This window comes from Camelina sativa, chromosome 7 (genome assembly GCF_000633955.1).
Source record: "Camelina sativa cultivar DH55 chromosome 7, Cs, whole genome shotgun sequence".
Classification (NCBI taxonomy): domain Eukaryota; kingdom Viridiplantae; phylum Streptophyta; class Magnoliopsida; order Brassicales; family Brassicaceae; genus Camelina; species Camelina sativa.
The window spans coordinates 31,226,606-31,247,947 of record NC_025691.1 but is presented as its reverse complement, the minus strand read 5'-3'; the positions used below and the strand labels follow the sequence as shown (position 1 = coordinate 31,247,947).

General features: G+C 34.8%; 6 protein-coding genes across 10 annotated transcripts in view; 3 read left to right on the top strand and 3 right to left on the bottom strand.

Annotated features, from left to right (window-relative positions):
• LOC104703633 (pantothenate kinase 1-like) lies at positions 779-3,507 on the top strand. Its single transcript, XM_010419676.1, has 10 exons — positions 779-1,025; positions 1,142-1,303; positions 1,490-1,536; positions 1,653-1,769; positions 2,105-2,224; positions 2,322-2,416; positions 2,499-2,592; positions 2,677-2,808; positions 2,901-3,013; positions 3,081-3,507. Exons 1-10 carry the CDS (start codon positions 980-982, stop codon positions 3,304-3,306), a joined length of 1,152 nt encoding a protein of 383 aa, XP_010417978.1. The 5' UTR covers positions 779-979; the 3' UTR covers positions 3,307-3,507.
• LOC104703630 (actin-related protein 2/3 complex subunit 3) lies at positions 3,849-5,488 on the top strand. 3 transcript variants are annotated; one of them, XR_002032890.1, is made up of 6 exons: positions 3,849-4,029; positions 4,115-4,189; positions 4,352-4,460; positions 4,553-4,822; positions 4,929-5,078; positions 5,224-5,488. XR_002032890.1 is itself a non-coding variant. In XM_010419674.2 (6 exons), the coding sequence occupies exons 2-5, from the start codon at positions 4,187-4,189 to the stop codon at positions 5,059-5,061; spliced, it is 525 nt and encodes a 174-aa protein (XP_010417976.1). In that variant the 5' UTR covers positions 3,849-4,029; positions 4,120-4,186; the 3' UTR covers positions 5,062-5,078; positions 5,224-5,488. The 3 variants fall into 3 exon arrangements, 2 of the variants coding, with proteins under 2 accessions (XP_010417976.1, XP_010417975.1); XM_010419674.2 differs by having other exon boundaries at positions 4,120-4,189; positions 4,919-5,078; XM_010419673.1 differs by having other exon boundaries at positions 3,850-4,029; positions 4,919-5,078.
• Positions 5,461-7,854, bottom strand: LOC104703632 (probable nucleoredoxin 1). The gene is made up of 4 exons (XM_010419675.2): positions 7,626-7,854; positions 6,950-7,429; positions 6,385-6,864; positions 5,461-6,294 (listed from the first exon to the last, which is right to left on the bottom strand). Exons 1-4 carry the CDS (start codon positions 7,728-7,730, stop codon positions 5,623-5,625), a joined length of 1,737 nt encoding a protein of 578 aa, XP_010417977.1. The 5' UTR covers positions 7,731-7,854; the 3' UTR covers positions 5,461-5,622.
• Positions 9,483-11,228, bottom strand: LOC104703628 (FBD-associated F-box protein At1g60410-like). 2 transcript variants are annotated; one of them, XM_010419669.2, is made up of 4 exons: positions 11,147-11,228; positions 10,158-11,074; positions 9,928-10,068; positions 9,483-9,830 (listed from the first exon to the last, which is right to left on the bottom strand). In XM_010419669.2, the coding sequence occupies exons 2-4, from the start codon at positions 11,055-11,057 to the stop codon at positions 9,651-9,653; spliced, it is 1,221 nt and encodes a 406-aa protein (XP_010417971.1). In that variant the 5' UTR covers positions 11,058-11,074; positions 11,147-11,228; the 3' UTR covers positions 9,483-9,650. The 2 variants fall into 2 exon arrangements, with proteins under 2 accessions (XP_010417971.1, XP_019082784.1); XM_019227239.1 differs by having other exon boundaries at positions 10,158-11,221.
• LOC104703629 (FBD-associated F-box protein At1g60410-like) lies at positions 13,048-14,827 on the bottom strand. 2 transcript variants are annotated; one of them, XM_010419672.2, is made up of 4 exons: positions 14,754-14,827; positions 13,715-14,670; positions 13,499-13,633; positions 13,048-13,396 (listed from the first exon to the last, which is right to left on the bottom strand). In XM_010419672.2, exons 2-4 carry the CDS (start codon positions 14,651-14,653, stop codon positions 13,217-13,219), a joined length of 1,254 nt encoding a protein of 417 aa, XP_010417974.1. In that variant the 5' UTR covers positions 14,654-14,670; positions 14,754-14,827; the 3' UTR covers positions 13,048-13,216. The 2 variants fall into 2 exon arrangements, with proteins under 2 accessions (XP_010417974.1, XP_010417973.1); XM_010419671.2 differs by lacking the exon at positions 14,754-14,827 and having other exon boundaries at positions 13,715-14,747.
• The window catches only part of LOC104705139 (polygalacturonase 1 beta-like protein 2), a 972-nt gene continuing 197 nt past the window's right edge, over positions 20,568-21,342 (top strand). The window contains exons 1-2 of the mRNA XM_010421122.2: positions 20,568-20,782; positions 20,853-21,332. Coding sequence (XP_010419424.1) covers positions 20,717-20,782; positions 20,853-21,332 — 546 coding nt within the window. The 5' untranslated portion in view covers positions 20,568-20,716. The remainder of the gene's footprint in view (positions 20,783-20,852; positions 21,333-21,342) is intronic.

Sequence of the window (21,342 nt, the reverse complement as noted above, 5' to 3'; positions counted from 1 at the left end):
GGGGGGGGGGGGGGGGGGCATCGTGGATTTAACCAACCTAACCCTAACTCAGTCCAGCGATTATTTTCTTAATATTGAATTCAGAAATTGGTTTCTTCTATATATAAACTAGCCACATGTTATCATCAAATGCCCCGACCATCCCAACCAATGTTCTTACTGGCCCTATCTACAAGATCGAAATGCAAGTAAATGTATGGTTTATGACAGTGACTGGTATTACAAGTGGTCGACAAATGCTTCCATATCTAAATAAGACAAGACATAGTACAAGCACTTAGTTCCGTATCTTCTCAGTACGACATCTCTTATCAGCAAATGCGGTGGAAGTTGGAGTCAAATGGAAGCATTAATTTACTGCTGTCTGCTGATATTGAATTTTCATTTTACGACACAATTTAACTGGTAAACTTCACGAGTTTGACATTTAAAAGTGAATAATTTTTTTTTTTTTTTTGTAGAAGATTTTTTTTTTCTAATCTCAAGATTCTCTTGCTTCTAGTGATGACTTATGTATTATTTATTGTTTTTGTTATACCGTTTTGTAATTAAATCCAATTAAAAAAAAACACAATTGTTGTATCTTCTACTTTCAAATTCTAAAACAAAACACCTCTTTTTAAGTGAAAAGAAATTAAATAATAAAATATTTTTTATCCAATCCTGAAAAGACCAACTGACAAGTCAGCAAATTTCGTCTCTCTTACTTTTTTTTTATTTATTTATTTTTTAAAAATAAGAAAATTTCTAGAAATTGACGCAATCAAAATCAATTGGGACAACCAAAAACAATTGCTCCATCGAGATGAAAAAACAAGTCAGCCATGGTTGGAAGACAAAAGTAGATAGATAGATAGGTTTAGATCTAAAGTAGTTGATCGTTGAAAAAATTATATATTTCAATTTTAAACGTTGAAAAAAAGGAGCTCTAAAAACGAATCAAAAAAAGAGAATCTCGCAATCAAAAAAAAAAACCGCCATGGATCCTCCGACTCAAATCTCTCATTTGGCTCTCGACATCGGAGGTAACCCCAAAAAATTGGCTTTTTTTTTGTTTGCTTTGTTTCGTTTCTAGATTTGTTCGGTTTTGGGTTTCGTCTCGAATTAACCGGAATCGATTGGTGGGGGGGGTTTTTGGTAGGGACTCTGGTCAAGCTTGTGTATTTCTCTTCAAATGGAAGCGAAGAAGAGTCTCGTAATGGTTGCTCTGTTGTCAAAGGAAAGCTTTGTTTCGCTAAGTTTGAGACCCGAAAGATTGATGATTGTTTAGACTTCATTCGATTCAATATTCTTCACCACTCCGGTAAAGTTTTGATTTTTGTGATCTAATACCTCTCTGTTTCAATATGTATTCTGAACCTTTCTAACTAACTTCAGAGTGCTGAAATTTGCGAAAAAAAATTTGTGTCTTTGAATCAGCAAAGAGCACAAGTTTATTGATTTGTGAGTTCCCTGTGTTTTATTTAACTGACAGAGGTAATCTATTCAGGTGTTCAGCATCAGAATGGTGCAGTCCATGATTATCTATCTGTTAAGGTAAACAAAGCTGATCAATCGTTTGTAGGCTTTTGTAGTGAGGAATGTTGCTGTGGGAATTTAGTTGATTTATGTATGGTCTTACTAATTGTTATGCTATCCGATCATTCCAAAAGGCCACAGGTGGTGGGGCGTTTAAGTTTGCTGATCTCTTTAAGGAGAAACTCGGCATTCTTTTCGATAAGGAAGATGAGATGCATTCTCTTGTTGGTGGTGTTAATTTTCTCCTAAAGGTTGGTTCTTTTTTTTTCATTCCTGTCACCATCTTCTCTTCATTCTGACATTACCTAAATGAGGTTCACCACCTGTTGTATATGTATGTCGTGTCTGCTTTCCGAATGTACTTCATGTTTTTCTCCTTGCTAACACACTTGAGTAACACTAAAGACATCTACGGCAGAATAGTTTTTTGCAGTGTGCTCTGTGTCTTCTATGAGATAGTTTCTTCAATGCATTAAGACATCTGTGGCAGAATAGTGTTTTGACAAACTTCTCGTTATTACTATTTTACATGACTAATTCTGTAAAAGATATATGACGGAAACAAAAAATTCTTGCATGATTGCAGACAGTTCCAAGAGAAGCTTTTACCTACTTGGATGGCCAGAAGGACTTTGTCAATATCGACCATAATGATCTGTATCCATATCTACTTGTTAATATTGGCTCTGGGGTTAGCATGATCAAGGTCATTATGGGTTTGGTTTCTCTGATCAGTGATCACTTTGATTCTGTTTGCAACTACTTCTCAGCGGTGTTGTTTACTCAAACTCGTTCTTCTGTAGGTCGATGGAGATGGAAAGTATGAGCGGATAAGTGGAACAAGCCTTGGTGGAGGCACGTTTTTAGGTCTTGGAAAGCTTCTAACAAAATGCAAGAGGTGTGACTTCTTAGTTAACTCTATTTATGTAACGTTGTTTCCTCCTTGCCTGAGTAAACTATTAATATCTCTTTAAGTTCAGTTTTGATGAGCTGCTCGAGTTAAGTCACCATGGAAATAACAGAGTAATTGACATGCTTGTGGGGGATATCTACGGTGGAACAGATTACTCAAAGGTAAATTGATTAATCTTGGTTTTGCTAAAGTTATAGATTTGACAATATGTATAATCCAAACCTTCTTTATGATATTTTCTGTAGATTGGTCTGTCCTCAACAGCTATCGCTTCCAGCTTTGGGAAACCAATTTCTGATGGCAAAGAACTTGAAGATTACCAGCCAGAAGATGTTGCAAGATCCCTTCTAAGAATGATATCAAATAACATCGGTCAGGTCAGTTTCTCTGAACATGTCTATGCCATTTAACAGAAATCTTGAAGTCTGACTGGATTGTAACATTTCCTACCGTCTCGCTTTCTCTCCAGATTGCTTATTTGAATGCTCTCAGATTCGGTCTTAAGCGTATTTTCTTTGGTGGATTTTTCATCCGTGGGCTAGAGTACACCATGGACACAATCTCTGTTGCTGTTCACTTTTGGTAAATCCAAAACTGACTTAATCAATCCCTCCATATCTAAAACTCATGTATGTCTTTCTCATTGCAGGTCGAGAGGCGAGGCGAAGGCAATGTTTTTACGACATGAAGGGTTTCTTGGAGCATTAGGAGCATTCACGAGCTACAAAACTCATAGTACTAACGATTCAAAACCACATCATCATACTGTGCAAAGAGCAATTCTCAACTGTTCAGGTGACAGCTTCCGGCACATCCCAGTCACGTCTAATTTAAATGATAGCGAAACCATAGAATGCAGCATCAATTTAGTTTAGTTACCACCACCCGGTGTATTGTTATCAAACTCAGTGTAGAAATATGTTAATTAAACTGTTTGGATCAAGAGCTGTACTCATTAGTAGTATATTTGTTGAATATGTAAGACACATTTATGCAAACATGATTCACTTATTAATATTCATGTATATGTCCCCAATGTAACTTGTACTATAGTCGTATAAAGAATCAAATACACAGTTATAGAGCTTGGTTAAGTTCGGTTCAATGTCTATATTTTGTGCATTTCTGTTTAAGTTTTGGTTTACTGAGTCTTCGGTATCAACTTTTTTATCCAATCATGAGAAGAAATAGCAGAGAAATTTAAACACAATTATTGCTTGACTAAATTACACCCCTAAAACCGAATTTATAAGATCATAAATTCGATGTAAATTCATATTAAACCGAGAAACTCAAAAAAATAAAAACCAAAACCGGTTTAACATTCGGCTAGACCCGGTACGAAGCAATGTTCCACATTCGGGTGGCTTTACACGTGTCAGTCGTACCTCTTTGTCTTTCTTGAAGTTTCTTCATTCCTTTTTCTTTTTTCGTCTTGCCGACGACGATTAGCTTCCTAAATAAACCATTCCCGACCACCGCAACATCACGAGTCACGACGGATCGTGCGAGCGAACTCTACACAGCTCCATCACATTTCAATTCTCTTTCGTCAGAGTCTTTAAGAAGTTGGAATTGATCTGATCTTCAGTCAACAGGTAAAAAATCTTTTATTCTACATCTTCATATCATTCGTTCACCTAACTCCCTGATTCTTATATCTCCATGATCTTTTAATGGCAGTGTAGATCCACCTTCGATTCGATTCTTCTCCTTACCTGATACTACCGCTTGTTGTTCGAATTGGGCTCAACAATGGTACGGATCATTATTTTCACATCAGAATCAATCGTAATTCAATTTTTATGGCTAGTAACTAGTGAATTTTGATTTAGATCTTCGATGAGATTGTTTCATTGGTTCTATCTGCTTGTTTAAATGTGTGATGCTCAGTTTGTTATGGTGAAACGCTCTAATCAGGTTTATCACTCGAGTTTTGTGGAAGAAGAAGGGATAACAAAGGCATGTGGTTGTCCATTGCTTCCACTTAAGAGCCATATAAAAGGTCCTGCACCAGTTTCAGAACAAGGTATTATTATTTAGTTCAAACAAAGCCATATATGTTGATTTTGTTTTTCCAAAATTGCCATGAAAGCGTTTATAACTTGTTTTATAACGTAGATAAAACTGATATAGTGGACGAGGCAATCACCTTCTTTCGTGCGAATGTCTTCTTCACAAACTTTGATATCAAAAGTCCTGCTGATAAGCTCCTTATTTACTTGACGTTCTACATAAACGTGGCGTTAAAGAGGCTCGAAGGCTGTAGAACCTTGGCTGTTGGAACTAAAGCGATTATTAACTTGGGTTTAGAAGATATTCCTGTTCCTGGAGAAACTGGCTTTCCTTTCCCGGGACTCTTTTCGCTTCCTCAGTCCCAGGATGAAGCAGGTACATAGTCTAATTAACTCTTATTGATTCCCTTGGGTTTTTTCTTTTGGTTACTAGGTCCTTAGCCTTGTGTCTTCTGTTGGCTTCAAATGTCAGATCTTTTCAGGAACTATCTGAAGCAAGTTCGTGAGGAGACGAGTGGGAGGCTACTGAGTGTAGCGTATAGAGCCAACGGGACACCAAACAAATGGTGGCTTGCATTCGCCAAGAGGAAGTTCATGAACGTGGTTGTCCTATGATGTATCGATTATCACTGGTAAGTATCACTTTAGTTTACTGGATACAGTTCTCCAAAAAGTCCCACAATGATCGTAGATCCATCTCAAATAGTTCATATATATTACTACATTTCAAGCTTAACAAGGTCTTCTTTTGATCTGAATTTTTTCATTATTTTGCAGTTGGTTATTCTCTCCTGCTTGCTGTCCATTACGAATGATAAAATCCGAAGCCACTGGAGATCATGAGCATCACCACTTGTAGCTTCCGCTGCATAGGTGTTTAGCAAGAAGACAAATTCCATCTGAGAGCAGAAAGCTCTCTCTTTGTCTCTGAATATATATATACATAGGGTGTGCCAATGAATTATTCCATACAACTCCTGTTGGAATCTAAAATTTGTTGATACAAGATCACAGTTAAATAAGAAGATCAATTTTATTACTACTTCAGATTAACAGAGTTCATCTGCAAAGTCTTATAAGATTGTAGTCACTTCCACACTCTCATCAAATTTTACAGGGTAAAGAAATAGCTTAGCATACACATAGTGACATTATTGTTGGGCCTGAAGCTATCAGTCAGGCCTTGGTGCACACGTTTCCGTCGCAAACCCAACCATCTTGGTGCTCACTGCCACCTCCTTTCACAACCTCATCGCCGTTTGCTTTTGTCTCCTCCTCTAAAGCACACTTGTCATGAAGATCAAAGTCGCATTCATCGCAATGGTAAGACCAGAATTTTCCTTGTTCATCACACTTATCGCACACGTAAACCTGAACACGAGTCAGTTCTAGCTCATGCTCTTCATGAAGAACATGTTTCACCTTCTTAGGCCACTCTTTTGCCATCTCATCGTACTTGGCTTCAATCTCCTTCAAACGTTCCTCAGTGAAAGGGTAAGCATCGGCTCCATGGATTGCCACAAGGTCCCTTGCTTCTTTTGTTACGGTTTTCCCAGTTGGTCCCAGAGCTGCTAGCATTGGGATCCCACCGACCTTAAAGGTTCGTGCCAAGGATTCTTTCCTAGGATCACCAAATGGAAGAGCCAGCCACGGCATTTGTGAGTAATACTCATCAAATGATTCCTGGTCACGGTCACTGGAGATGAAAATTAATTCAAACGCTTCATCCCGCTCCTTTATCTGCTTGTATATTTCAACAAGCTCTGGTGTAAAGGCGCGACAAGGAGGACACCAGTGAGCTGAGAAGTACATAAGAATGTTCTTCCCCACCAGATCCGAAACAAGCACCTAACAAAGAAAGCCAAATTTTTATAGGTTGGTTCAGATCAGCCTCGAAGAACAGTGTTTAGAAGACGAAGAGGGTATTGAGAGCAATACCTTAGCCCCATCTTTTCCGAGAACATAGTTGAGATCACCAGAGACAAGAAGTGACTCGGTCGTTTGAGCCTCTATCTTTGCCTTTTCTATCTCCTCGAGTTCTTTAAACTTCTCTGGAGTGAAAGGATAAGCAAGAAGTCCATAGTCATCAATAGCTTCAGCGACATTCAAGTGACGGGTTTTTCCATCTGGTCCGAGAATGACCAGTGTTGGTAACGTTGACAGCATGAAGTGCCGAGCCAATTTCGAAGAGCTTTTGTCATTGAACGGCAATGCTAGCCATGGCTTGCTCTTAAAGTCCTGATTAAAAGACTCCTCATCATCTTCAAGAGATATCAACACAATCTCAAAATCCTCTTTATTCTCCTTCAGCTTCGAATAAAACTCAACAAGCGTTGGAGTAAACTCTTTGCATTTGCTGTAAGAGGCAACTGAGAAGAGAAGGCCAATGGTTCTACCTTCAAGTTCCGATACAGGTACCTAATGAAAACGCAACTGATCAGCCTCATTAAGTCAACAAAGCCAAAAACATAATCACACAAAGCTATATATAATCAAAGGGTACCTTGTTTCCGTCTGGCGAAATCACAAAGTCCCGTGAAGGAGTAACCAAGACAGATGACAATGTCTGCTCTATCCGAGCCCTATCTTCTTCCTCTTTGATCTCTTTCATTTTCTCAGGTGTGAAAGGATAGGCACCAGCTCCATAGCTTCGTATGACACCAACCCCATTGTTATTCACAAGTTTACCATGATCATCAACTATCACTAGGTTAGGGATACCCGTAACCTTAAACAACCCATCCAAACGGTCACGGGTTTCTGAATCAGCAAAGGGAACAGCGAGCCATGGCATCTTACTGAAATAATCACCAAAGGACTCTTCATCCTCATCGCCAGACACAAAAACAACCTCGAAACCAACTTTTGGAGCGAGCTCGTTGTAGACTTCAACCAGCTGTGGAGTAAACCGCTGACACGGTCCGCACCACGCAGCTGAAAAATAGAATCCAATCTTCTTCCCTATTAAGCTATCAATTTTAACCTGAACATCATAAAAATTCATATAACCAACCAACCAGTCAAACTCTACCGTAATCGGTTCTCCAAAAGAACAATCACAGGGGAGAATCGAGAAACAAGCACATAGAAGTTGAGATCGACGACGATAAAACTCAAAAATCAGGTCAACTACAGAAAGAGAGAGAGAGAGAGAGAGAGAAGCGAGAAGCTATTTTAACCTGTTCGCCGTCGTTACGAACGAGGAAATCCCTCGCCGGAGAAGAGAGAAGTGAGAGAAGATCCTGAGCATCTCCGCCGTTGATTTCTTTCGCGGTTTCGGCCATGGCTTTGTACGGGTAACCGAAGCTGAGAAAATCGCAATTACGAGCTCACGAACGAAGACGACTGCTCTGTAAGCTGGAAGCGTTGGACAAAAACGTCTCTTTAAAAGTTTTTTATATAATCCAAAAATTGTATTCCTTACTCGTTAATCAAAGACCTAAGCTAAGATAGACTATAAAAATTGTTGGCTAACCAACATAAATTATATTTGGTTTCCCTTCCCGGTTTAGTTGATGATTGAAGACCATAGCTAGTAAACCAGAATCATCGCTTTAAATCAGGTCAAACAAAACTCTTAAAAAGTCAGCCGTAGTAGTAATGTATTCGATTGGGGTGTATATTGTAAAATAGAAATATTTTGGGGTTAATCATAAATATTTACAAAACTATAAGGGTTATTTATTGCTCCTGACGAGTACAAGACACGTGTACAGTCAAGATCAGTTCCCGGTAATAAATCGACGGACCACAGTATTAAAAGTTTTCGGAACGAACTCTTTCAAGTTCTTTTGACATCGTATTTAGGGTTCCGGGTTCGATGTTAGGAGTCAATTTTTCTTTCTTTTTGTAAAACATTTTGTGCAGTTAGCTTTAGCTTACGTTGTTCTGTTTTTTTTTTTTTTTTCCTGACCAGTCTAATTCTGTTATAGCCTTTTTAGTTTTTACAATAGCATTTTGTAAAGATCGAAAATTGAATTGTGTTTTTGTCTCTTGCTCGTGGCCGGGTTAATTTACGTTGGAGACAAAACAAACAAAGCTTTAATCTTTCTCGGTGGAACTATTTGATTCGTTTTCAAAAGTAGTGCTATGGCAATGTTATTTGTTTGAGCTTCAGTTCTGGTGATAGATAGCGTGCTCTCCAAAAATCGTTTTGTATTTGCATAGTCTCGGATTTGGCTTTGCAAAAAGCACAGTTTTTCTCTGTCTTTATTCACAAGATACTTGTTTTGGATGATATTGCTAGGCTTTGTGTACAATGGCTGAAGTGGAACCTAGTAGTAATTAAGGAAACCGGTATTCACCAAAGTTAATGAATTAAGCCCGGGGACTAGTGGTCAAACTCTTAGTGTGAAGTAGTCAGCACAAAGATGGTTTAATACTTTGGTGGTTTCCGGAAGAACATTTTGGCCTGTTGGCGTATGTCTTGATAAGAGTTGGATTCACATTAAAGATTAAACATATATACGAGGTGACCTAAAGTAATTGGATCTTATAACTAGATTACATTAAGTCATTAAGTTTACTCTAGATTGGGCAACCATTTGGTTGTTTTCTTGTGAGCAGATATGTTATATATCAACTTTTTTAATTGTATAGTGTATTTACTATTTTATACTAAGTCCTAACATATCATGTGAAATACCTCTCTGTGATTTACATAGAGTGCCATTTTGAAAATTTCACACAAATTAAGAAAAACTATTAATGAACAAAGATGTTTAAATTATTAATGAACAAAGATGTTTAAGGGTAAATAGAAATTTTAGCATAAAAATCACATTAGAAATGTAGAATGATACTATTTGTGAAACATTCTTTTTTCTGTCTAATATTCTTTGTGAAATAAAGAAAGTATGCAAAAAACTATAGCAACAAACGTTCAAAGAAACTACTTTGCATGAGAAGAGAAAATAGACTCTCAAAGTCACATAAATGAGTATCGAGCAAGCTAAGAAGTAAGGAACAATATCGACAAGGCATAGAGAATTACGTTTCAAACTCACATAATTAAACACGAAAGTATTAAGAAAAACTAGGAAACATAAAACCAATGTCAACAAAATATCTGAAAAGTATTACAATAACCGTTGGTAAGGTAAACTGAATTTAGGTGAGACAACAATACAATGTAAGCATAACAACAACATTACATTATATATCTCCTCTCCTTGATATATATCCTTTCGCTTCTCTTGATGATGTTACAGCCCACTTAAAAGTATTTTCCTCAACGCTTTACAGTTGTTCCTAAAATACGAAACTAGCATCCTTTGACTTACTGTTTGTGGTGTCTTGAGCTGAAGGGAGTGGAGCGAGGATAAGACACATTGAGGCACTGGTGATAGTTCAATCTCCTCTCTCTCTGGGATACGGTCAAGTTCCTAGTAATATAAACAAATCATATATATAAAAAGATTTATTGGTATATATATGAAGCAAGCTCAATTACATGAACAAAGGCAAATTAATGAAACGCACCAGAATCAGCGAATGTAGATTCGTACAGCATCTCAAAAAGGCTGGTAGGTATTCCCACGAAGACTGCACTAGTGAAGCATCCAATCGAGTCAAATTGAGAAACTTAGGCAACTTTCCCACCTGGGAGTACTCATGGATGACCTGTGTATAGCAAGAAAGAATGGTAAATATGAGATTGAATACAATCATAATTAAACTCTTATTAAAACTAATCACTTATGTGTGCGTACCTCTAGGGTTCCAGCTGAGATGGTCACCTCGTGAAATTTGGATATCCCAAAGAGGAATTTACGGATCTTCTTTGCCTCCAATGGATCATCAAGGTCGATGTGGTCAAACATAACATCGACGTCAACCTTTGCGTTAGGGCCAATGTTACGTATGACAAAGCGTTCAGGCCGGTAATCACTAACACTCATGTACTCGAGTTTTGGAGCATCGATTACAACATCGGGATCTTGTTCTTCCTCGGGATTACGCTGAGACTCTAGTGTGAAGCTTTTCAGTGATTGAGAACGAACGCATACAACTTCCATATAGTCCTCAGGATCAGGATATGTAATCACGGTTAAATCTTCGAGAACCGGACAGCTTGAGATGAGTTTCTCCAGAACATCATGGCCATCAATCTTGACCCCCTCTAGATACATAGTCTTGACACGAGGTAACGAAACCAATTCTGATTGTGGATGATCAAAGACAACAGTGTAGAGAGTCAAATCCACCAGTGTCGAGCATGAATAGAGCGAGAGAGGCATCCTAACCATGGTATCTTCATCAGACACCATATTATCAATAGTTAGATGACTAACTCCACGCTCAACCACTTCATCTATTGTGGACACAAAACTCTCATGACAGTGCTCAATATCAACATCATAAACCAACTTGAACGAGTCTAAAGCCAGGTCAGGTTCCAAAAAACAATCTATAAAGCCCATCAAATCGAAATCAGTATCTTTGAAATCATCGTAACCCAAATCCAAAGCAGGAACCTGTGACCAGAGATCTTTCCAACGCCTCGACAATATACTAGTCCTAACCGATTCCTTGGTAGAGAGTTGAGATAGGATCCGACATAACACATCGCATGGCAAATCACTCAACCTGTCTAGAGACGTTGTAGCCATGGCCTCTTCCGCAAACCCTAAATAAAGTTGATTAGGGCAGATCGAGATTAGGGCGAGAGAGAGAGCTAGGGTAAGAGAAGAAGAAGAACCTTTTTCAATTCGGTGGCAGAGATCTTCTCGCTAGATTTCAGATCTCTGTGACAGTTTTCATGACAACGTCGCAATTACAAGACCACGACACGTCGTGAGTCGTGACCTTTCAAATTTCAATCTTTATTGACCTCTTTTTGGAATTTTTAAATTAAAAAATGATTCATTTCTTCTTTAATACTTTCCACAAACTTATGCTCAAATGATTGACTTTTCTTTAAATTAAAATCTAGGCCATATATTTTCTAGTTATGTAACTGGTCAAAAAAAATATAAAGTAGCTAAAATAAATACTAAGTAATTTAAAATATTAATTGGAGGACTATTTTCTCTTTAATTTCAATCTTTATTGATCTACAAATGATTGACTTGGTTTAACTCTTGGTCTTTATTTTTTGAAGTTTTTTAATTAATATGGTGAAAAAACTTACTCTTGAATTGGATAAATTAGTCAAAAAATAATAGCTTATCTACAAAAAATATCTTCTTCACAAAGTACATTAGAATATGATTGAATTAGCATACATTTTTAACAATTAAGACTTAATTTTTAAATTTATTTTGGTTAAGAATTAACTAGGTAACTAGAAAGCAAAATATAAGATAATTACAATAATTACTTAAGCGAAAGTACAAAAAAATAAAATAAAAATGAGTAGGTTTTAAAAGCAAAAGTTCTAAATTTATATACTAAGTTTTATCGTGTTTATACTTTGCAAAAAATCAGTTTGATATTTTTTACTTGATTTCATATATAAACCTTATCTTTACTAAACATGATAGTTTTTGTTTAGTACTTTGTAGTATATATACTACATAAGTGAAAGTTTAAACACAAAGAATGAGAACAAAAAATAATTAAAAACAAAAGTTAGAAACTTAGAGCTTATTGTATTTATATCTACCTTGTAAAAATATTGCTTATCTTCTTCTTTTGAAATTTTAATTTTGATATGCATACCTTAAATATTTGTGAGAAATTGTGTTTCGTGAATTTTAGTCAATATACTGTATCTATTTTTGAAGAATAAGTTATCTAAATAAATAATTGATTGCAATAAAAATAATCAAAACTAAATTAGATTTTAGCCTGTTTTGACCGAATTATATTTCTTGTTAAACAATTTCTTTTTAAATATATAGTGCATACAAGTAAGGCTTATCTGAAGGAAGCATCGTCAAATTCATTTTTTTCATATTTGATATCTTCACTATATGGCACATATTTCTGCTTCGTAATAATTTGTTTTCGAAGTTTTGTATTGGTTTGGTACATGTTGTAATATCCAATTGATTAATAAAAGTTATTGGAAAGAAAAAAAAATAGTCGGTGCATATCGATACAAATAAAATAGAACAAGAAAGCACTCTGTGATTGAAAAAATAGTACAATATGTATACAAAAATCATACACAATGATTTTGTCCACCATGATGAAGGATCTATATTTTTGTTGGTAATTATACATCTACGGATTTAAAACCATTGGTAATTCCGCAAGTTATTCTACTACTTTCTTGTAATATATAGCTCTTGCGTTTTCCTCAAGGTAATGAAAAGAAGAGTGTGTTTTGAATTCACATGAATAAGTTTTCATGACAACACAAAAGAGAGTCAAAACCACCAATGTAGCACATAAATAAAGCGAGAGTGGTATATTAATGCTTCATCAAAAAAAGTGGTCATTAACGTTATAAAATAATTTTAAAAAATGCTCATTAACATCATAAATCTTCAAATCTAACTCTTAATTTGTTAGATCCCATAAATCTATACATGAATTCTATAAAGATCGAGCAAGCTAAAGAACTAAGGAACAATATTCACAATGCATAGAGAATTAGGTTTCAAACTCACATAATTAAACACGATCGAATAACATCAATTTTAAAAACTAGGAAATATGAATAAAACCATTGTCAACAAAATATCTGAAAAGTATTACAATAACTGTTGGTAAGGTAAACTGAATTTATGTGAGAAACAAATATAATGTAAGCATAACAACAACATTACACTATATATCTCCTCTCCTTGATATATATCCCTTTTGCTTCTCTTGATGATTGTTACGGCCAACTTAAAAATATTTTCCTCACGGCTTTACAGTTGTTCCTAAAATATGATACTAGCATCATTTTACTTACTGTTTGTGGTGTCGTGAGCTGAAGAGAGTGGAGCGAGGATAAGACACATTGAGGCACTAGTGATAGTTCAATCTCCTCTCTCTCTGGAATGTGGTCAAGTTCCTAGTAATATAAACAAATGATATATATGAACAGATTTATTGGTATATATATGAAGCAAGCTCAATGTAATTACATGAACAAAGGCATTTTAATGAAACGCACCAGAATCAGCGAATGTAGATTCTTGCAGCATCCCAAAAAGGCTGGTAGGTATTCCCACGAAGATAGTGAAGCATCCAATCGAGTCAACTTGAGAAACTTAGGCAACTTTCCCACCTGGGAGTACTCATGGATGACCTGTGTATAGAATAGTAAATATGAGATTGAATACAATCATAATTAAACTCTTATTAAAACTAATCACTTATGTGTGCGTACCTCTAGGGTTCCAGCTGAGATGGTCACCTCGTGAAATTTGGATATCCCAAAGAGGAATTTACGGATCTTCTTTGCCTCCAATGGATCATCAAGGTCGATGTGGTCAAACATAACATCGACGTCAACCTTTGCGTTAGGGCCAATGTTACGTATGACAAAGCGTTCAGGCCGGTAATCACTAACACTCATGTACTCGAGTTTTGGAGCATCGATTACAACATCGGGATCTTGTTCTTCCTCGGGATTACGCTGAGACTCTAGTGTGAAGCTTTTCAGTGATTGAGAACGAACGCATGCAACTTCCATATAGTCCTCAGGATATGTAATCACGGTTAAATTCTCGAGAACCGGACAGCTTGAGATGAGTTTCTCGAGAACATCATGGCCATCAATCTTGACCCCCTCTAGATATATAGTCTTGACACGAGGTAACGAAACCAATTCTGATTGTGGATTATCAAAGACACCAGTGTAGAGAGTCAAATCCACCAGTGTCGAGCATGAATAGAGCGAGAGAGGCATCCTAACCAAGGTATCTTCAACAGACACCATATTATCAATAGTTAGATGACTAACTCCACGCTCAACCACTTCATCTATCGTGGACACAAAACTATCATGACAGTGCTCAATATCAACATCATAAACCAACTTGAACGAGTCTAAAGCCAGGTCAGGTTCCAAAAAACAATCTATAAAGCCCATCAAATCGAAATCAGTATCTTTGAAATCATCGTAACCCAAATCCAAAACAGGAACCTGTGACCAGAGATCTTTCCAACGCTTCGACAATATACTAGTGCTAACCGATTCCTTGGTAGAGAGTTGAGAGAGGATCCGACATAACACATCGCATGGCAAATCACTTAACCTGTCTTTCACCAAGCTCCCTTCGGTTTTGATAGACTTTCTCTGGCTGTTTAGAGACGTTGTAGCCATGGTCTCTCCCGAAAACCCTAAATTTTACACAAAAGAAAGTTGATTAGGGCAGAGATAAGGGCGAGAGAGAGAGAGCTAGGGTAAGGAAGAGAAGAAGAACCTTTTTCAATTCGGTGGCTTGCTAGATTTCAGATCTCTGTGATAGTTTCCTTGACAACGTCGCAATTCCAAGACCACGACACGTCGTGAGTCGTGACCTTTCAAATTTCAATCTTACTAACCTCTTTTTGGTATTTTTAAATTAAAAGATGATTCATTTTCCTTTTTTTTTTTTTTTTTTTGTCAATCAGATGATTCATTTTCCTCTTTACTACTTTTTACAAACTTATCCTATAAATGATTGACTTTTGTTTAAAATAAAATCTTGGCCATACATTTTCTATTTTTGTAATTAATATGGTAAAAAAAAAAGATAAAGTTGCTAAAATAAATACTTTAGTAAAAAGGTATTTTAAAATATTAATTGGAGGACTATTTTTCTCTTTAATTTCAATTTTTATTGACCTACATATAAGTGACTTGGTTTAACTCTTGGTCTTTATTTTTTTCTAGTTTTTTAATCAATGTAGTAATTTTTTATCATATGTGTATTAGTTAGCCAAAAAAAAAAAACTTATCTAGCCATTCAAAGTTTTCAATTAAGTGATTGTTTTTCAGTCTAATCCATATATCCCACAAATTATTGACTTTGGTTTCACTCTTGGTCTTATTTATAAAAAATCTCTGTAAGTGTATTAATTAGTCAAAATAATAGCTTATCTACAAAAGTATATTTTTCACTGAGTACATTAGATTATGATTGAAATTTCATACTATATTGATAATTACAACTTAAATTTTGAATTTATTTTATCTAAGAATTAACTAGATAACTAGAAAGCAAAGTTTAAGTCAATTATAAGAACTAGGTAAGTGAAAGTATGGACAAAAAGAATAAGAACAAGTAGGTTTTAAAAGCAAAAGTTCTAAATTTAGATACTAAATCTTATCGTGTTTATATTTTGTAAAAACTTGTTTGATTTCACTTGAAACGTTACATTTCATATATAAAACTTATCTTTGTTCGGTAATTAACTAAACATGAGAGTTTTTGTTTAGTTAATTGTTGTAAATATACTACATAAGTGAAAGTTTAAACACAAATAATGAAATCAAAATTTAAAAAAAAACAAGTTCAAAACTTAGACCTTATTGTCTTTATACCTTGGAAAAATATTGTCTATAATAACCAAGTCGCCTTGGTCCAGTAGTAAAGGGAGAAAAGTCCCGCCACCTGGGTTCGAGTAGCATTGGCTATGGGGGTTTGAAATTTAACATGGTTTCTCCGGCCCCAGGAGATTAGTGTTTGGGTCTAGAAAGCCTTTAGAATCACTCCTGAATTATCAAAAAAAAATGTATTGTCTATAATAATAAGGGTATGTAATTTAATTTACATCAAAAAGTGTATCCTAAAACTAATTGACTTTAATGAACTATGCCGGTTTGATTAAAACAAAAAAATTGGCAGCACCGATTTAAAAGTTCAGCTGTAAGATTTTATTAATTTTACATTTAATTTCTGCAATACTTTAAGAACTACGTAAGTGAAATAAAATGGATAGACACTTAAAAAGAATGAACATAAATAAACTTCATATTTATACATGCTTTGTAAAAACATTGTTACAACTCTACACTATCTTCTTGGAATCTTTTTGATTTTTTTGATGAGGTTACATATATTTTCGTCAAAGGGGTGTACAGATACAGTTGTTCCTAAAATATGTTACTGCTAATTACTAGTATCATTTTACTCGGTGTAAGTAGAGGATAAGACACATGGAGGCACTGGTGAAAGTTTAATACCCTCTATATCTGGAAGATGGTCGCCTTCCAGTTCCAAGTCAATGAGACATATAACCAAATTTTTTTTTTTTTGGGATATGAATCTCACTGTAAATCCCTGAACATAGGCAATGAAACGTACCAGGATGAGCTAATGTAGATTCATGTAACAACTCAAAAAGATTGGTGACCATTGGCAAGAAGAATCGATTAAGAAAGCATCCAATCAGACAAACTAGAATGTTGAGGCAACGTTTAGGAATAGCAATATGACATGTGTATAGCAGAAAAATAAAGTAAATACCATATATACTAGATTTTAATCCGTGGTGTACCACGAAACAATTTTTAAAAAATAATAACATTTTAATTTTTTTTTGTTTTTTATATTTAGTTTGTTTTGTTTAATTAAATAATAATTTTGTTTGGATTATCAATTATTACAACAATAATAGGGGAAATAAACACATAAATATGTAATATATAAGTTATTGTCGGATTAAATCACAATTTTATCAATGATTTAATTGTTTTACAAAATTTTAGTTAAATTATCCTGATTTAATATGTCTAATATTCTTATATTATTGGTATTGACCAAATAATTAAAGGAAGATTTAACCCGTGTTTCAAAACCAAATTAATAATATTTTATACTTATACTAATTTTAATCCAAATTGTCATGTTAATAACATGTCCCGCTATATAACAACAAACCGTCATATTAGTGGTTTAACTCGTGTTTCAAAACCATCATATTAGTGGTTTTGGTTGTGTGTTGTGTTTCATTTGTGAAGTTGATATTTATACATAGAAAATGCTTGATGAGCAAGGAGTTTACGATCCATAGCAATAAAAGAGAGATTTTAGTATTTTCCTATTTGAATTGATAACATTATCGCAGTTAATATTCAGTTTCTTAACACGGTATATATTATATTAAATGTTTTTCTTGATGCTAAAGTTAAATATACCCAATTATTGAGTTTCTAAAGTTGGGTTCTCGTTTTTATGAACTTTAGTAACGTTATAATAATTATTGTGATTGTAATCATTTGTTACTCAAACTCGGCTGTGTCATTTAAACTTAAGAGATCATACAGTCTCTAAAGATCTATTAAAATAGGTTTGGAGATTTTTATGGGATTAAAAACGTAATGCCTAGAGTTGTTTTTGGAAAAATCGAAATGTATAGATGTTGTCAAGCTATTTATGACAATAAATGTATCAAATTAGGTTCGATTTAAATAGTTCCATTAAATGAGTTTCCATGAATTGTTATTTTAGGAAAATAGTTAAGGGTTAATGTTGTAAATAAAACAAATTAAATAACCAAAACTTCAAAGACACAAGACAAAATATACTTCAAAAATAGATACAAAATTCAACAAGCTTAAAGACTAAATACTAAAGAGTATAAACCGCATATACAGTAGCGGACCTATGTAGGAGGCAGGGGGTCAGTTAATCCCCTAAACTACTAAAATAATTGTTTTTTGCATGCAAATCGTTCAAGTATCAGTAGCACAGTTGGTTCCGTCCCCCATAGGTTGTCACAGTTTTTAAAAAAAATTGACCCCCCTAATTTTTATTCCTGAGTCCGCCACTGCGCATATAGACATGAAAGAGTATTAAGCAAGGAATGATATTCACAAGGGACAAGGCATAGAGAGTTAGCTAGGTTTCTGAGTCGTCTTTTTGACGCCGATTGATCCGAATGACTTTCTTTTTGCATGAGTTTCTACTATACTACCACCTCATCGGTTTGTTCTTTTCATGGGCTTTTACTATCATTTATTTATAAGTTATTTTTTTCGTTCTGTAATATAAAAAAATTTTGAGAAATTTTTGTGTCATATTATAAAATGTTTAAAAACTTTTATGAAAACTACAGAGTAATTTAATATTTTATAATAATTTATATTATAAAGTCATTTTTATGATTGATCGAACATTTTAAAATAGATATTTCTAAGCCTTCATTTGTTTAAAACATCTTCTATTTTAAAACAGATGTAGTATTTTATATAGGTTAACAATATAATTGGATTTCGGGACATCATTGGTTTCTTACCACAATTATTTTAATGCAATCAGTTAAACAAAAAGTATTTTTATAAAAATTGAAAATTTATTATTCATATGACTGTTGTTTAGACTTTACAGATAATTTATTTTGGGATAAAAGAGAGATATATATATATATAGTTATATAGTACATACTGTATTAAAGTTGGTCTATTATTTGCTTAAACAAATAAATATAAGAATAATATTGTCGGCAAACGTCGGAGAGCCCATCATCGCACCAAGTGCTAAAACGCGGGATTCTATGACCATTAATGTGCACAAAAATAAAACTATAAAAAAGTACTCTATAGTTACATTGGTCGCACGTTAGCCACCACCACAATTTTTTCCAATTTGATGATCCATCTCTTGCATACATCCACTCTAAAGATCGAAACTGAACTATGAATCTTTCATAACTCATACTATGTTTGTGAAAAACTTATGAGTGATAACTTTAAAACAAAACTAATGGTGCAAGTGACAATTATTTAAGTTTGTTTAACTACTTCGGCTCTTACTTAGTTTAGCACTTGTTTTTGTAATTGACATTGTCCAGTGCTCTTGATATAGCATTCTGTACTTTTGAGTTAAATGAGAAGAAGAAAAGCTGCTATAATCATTTTAAGAATCTTTGTTTTGGTGGGAGACAGAATTATAAAGTCACCTATTATTATTAGTCATACTTAAAACAAACCATGATATGTCTATATATTAATTTCCAGGTATATAAGTACAATGTATTCATCATGAGGGAGTAGTTTATACTTGATACCTAGGGTTCAGGGATCCATCAATACCAGTTTATAGTGTTCCAAAATCCAAACTATAATTACTCATTAACACTAAGCCCAAGAACTAAAAATAATCAAAAGTTACTAATTTTCAAATCTTGAGTTTAATTTTTTTTTACTACTATTTACTTTCTCTCTTTATTCAGCAACAAGCAGTCTCTCTCAGCTTTTTCTTTTTCTTTTTCTTTATATATATCTTTCATATAATTTTGATATTTTTGACACTAACTAGTAAACTATTGGGGAGAGATTCATCTTTAATATTGCTTTATGCAGCCTTATTTAGTTATTCTGATTCATTCTTATGCTAATATTTTAACTAAATATAAATGATATGTTCCCTCTTTTTTGACTTTATGCAAGTTTAGTTATACCAGCTAAAGCTTCTTCTTCCTCTTTTGGACTCTTTTGACGTATTATCAGTTGATTAAAACAGTATTAATGTTCTTTCGAGATACCTAATAAAGTTGATAAAGAAATGTTTAATTCTCAAAATTATAACCTGAAGCTTCTGAAGCTGATGTGGTAGTGCGTTTCTGAGTGAGTTTGTGGATTTTGTCTTTTAAGAAACTTAGTATTTAATTATACAAATCAAGATTGTGAAAATTTTGATTTTTTTTGGTTAATTCAAAGTAAATTCCCAGATTTATAGAGGATCCGAAACTAATCTCTGGGGGAGCTGCAGCCCACGGATAGACCTTCTCTCCGGATATTTAAATGAGCCGTTAGATAAACTCATATCCGTATAAAGATGTCCAGAAAAATGTGACTTAATTTTGCACAGTAGAGAAATCGAACCTGAAACGTTGTAGCGTCCCAGTCCGCTCCCTCGACCACAAGCTCCCGGACGAAAATTTTGATATTTTCAAACTAGTTCTTGGTTTATGGAGGTTTCCTATTTGAATAACTAAAATTTATTTAACTGGAGTTATTTATACATAAAAAATGTACAAAAAACTAAAAGCAAAAGCCCGACAATAAACTATTGACTATTAAAGGCTAAATTTGAACCACTTTGGTAGATTTTTCATATAATTTTTTTCAGAAGTTTAAGACTTTTACTACCGTAATTTTCATAAATAAATTTAAAATTTGTAAGTTTAGTTAAATGGCCTTTTTTCTTTTATGAAAGTTATCTAAATATTTCTTTTAACTAAATTAGCCACGTAAAAACACAAGTACCTAAAATAAAGTTGGAAAAAAACTGTTCATACTTCTCAAATTTATTATAATGACTCACTTCATAGGTGATGAAGTCTCACAACACTCTCTCTTTCATGAAATCATAATAATGAAGTGAAGTCTCATTACTTACTCTCTCTTCATACCATTTCTCCTTCTCAACCAACAAAACTCTCTCACCCACCAAAGAAGATGAACAACGTTGATTCAACTCTACTATTCCTTTGCTTCTTCTTCTCCATCTCCTCATCTTCTCATGTAAGCATTTGATTCAATCTTTTACTTTTGTTTGATTCCAATCCCATACTTAACCATAACCAAAATGTAGGTGCATCTCGCCGGTGCAAAACAAACCGCCAGCAACATCACGGCATCGTCAGAGAATCCATTCACACCAAAAGCCTCATTGATACGTTATTGGAACAATCACATCAACGGCGACTCACCAAAACCTTCTTTTTTCATTTCCAAGGCCTCTCCACTAACACCCGTCGACTCCACGCGCTTCGCCTCACTCGCTTCTAATCACTCCCTCCACACGCGCCACTCCGATTTCTGCTCCGCCGCGAAACTCTTCTGCTTCCCTGAACTCGCCGCTCATTCCCTAGAAAAACACGGCGATGACGTCGACTTCGCCGCGTATAGCGGCAAGAACTTCACAAACTACGGCTCCGACCGTCTCTCCGGAGCCGACTCTTTCAAAAACTATTCCGGCGGTGATAACATCGCCGTCGACTCGTTCCGACGTTACAGCCGCAACTCCGCCGGACACGACGAAGGGTTTACAACTTACGCCGGAGATGTCAACGTAGCTGACC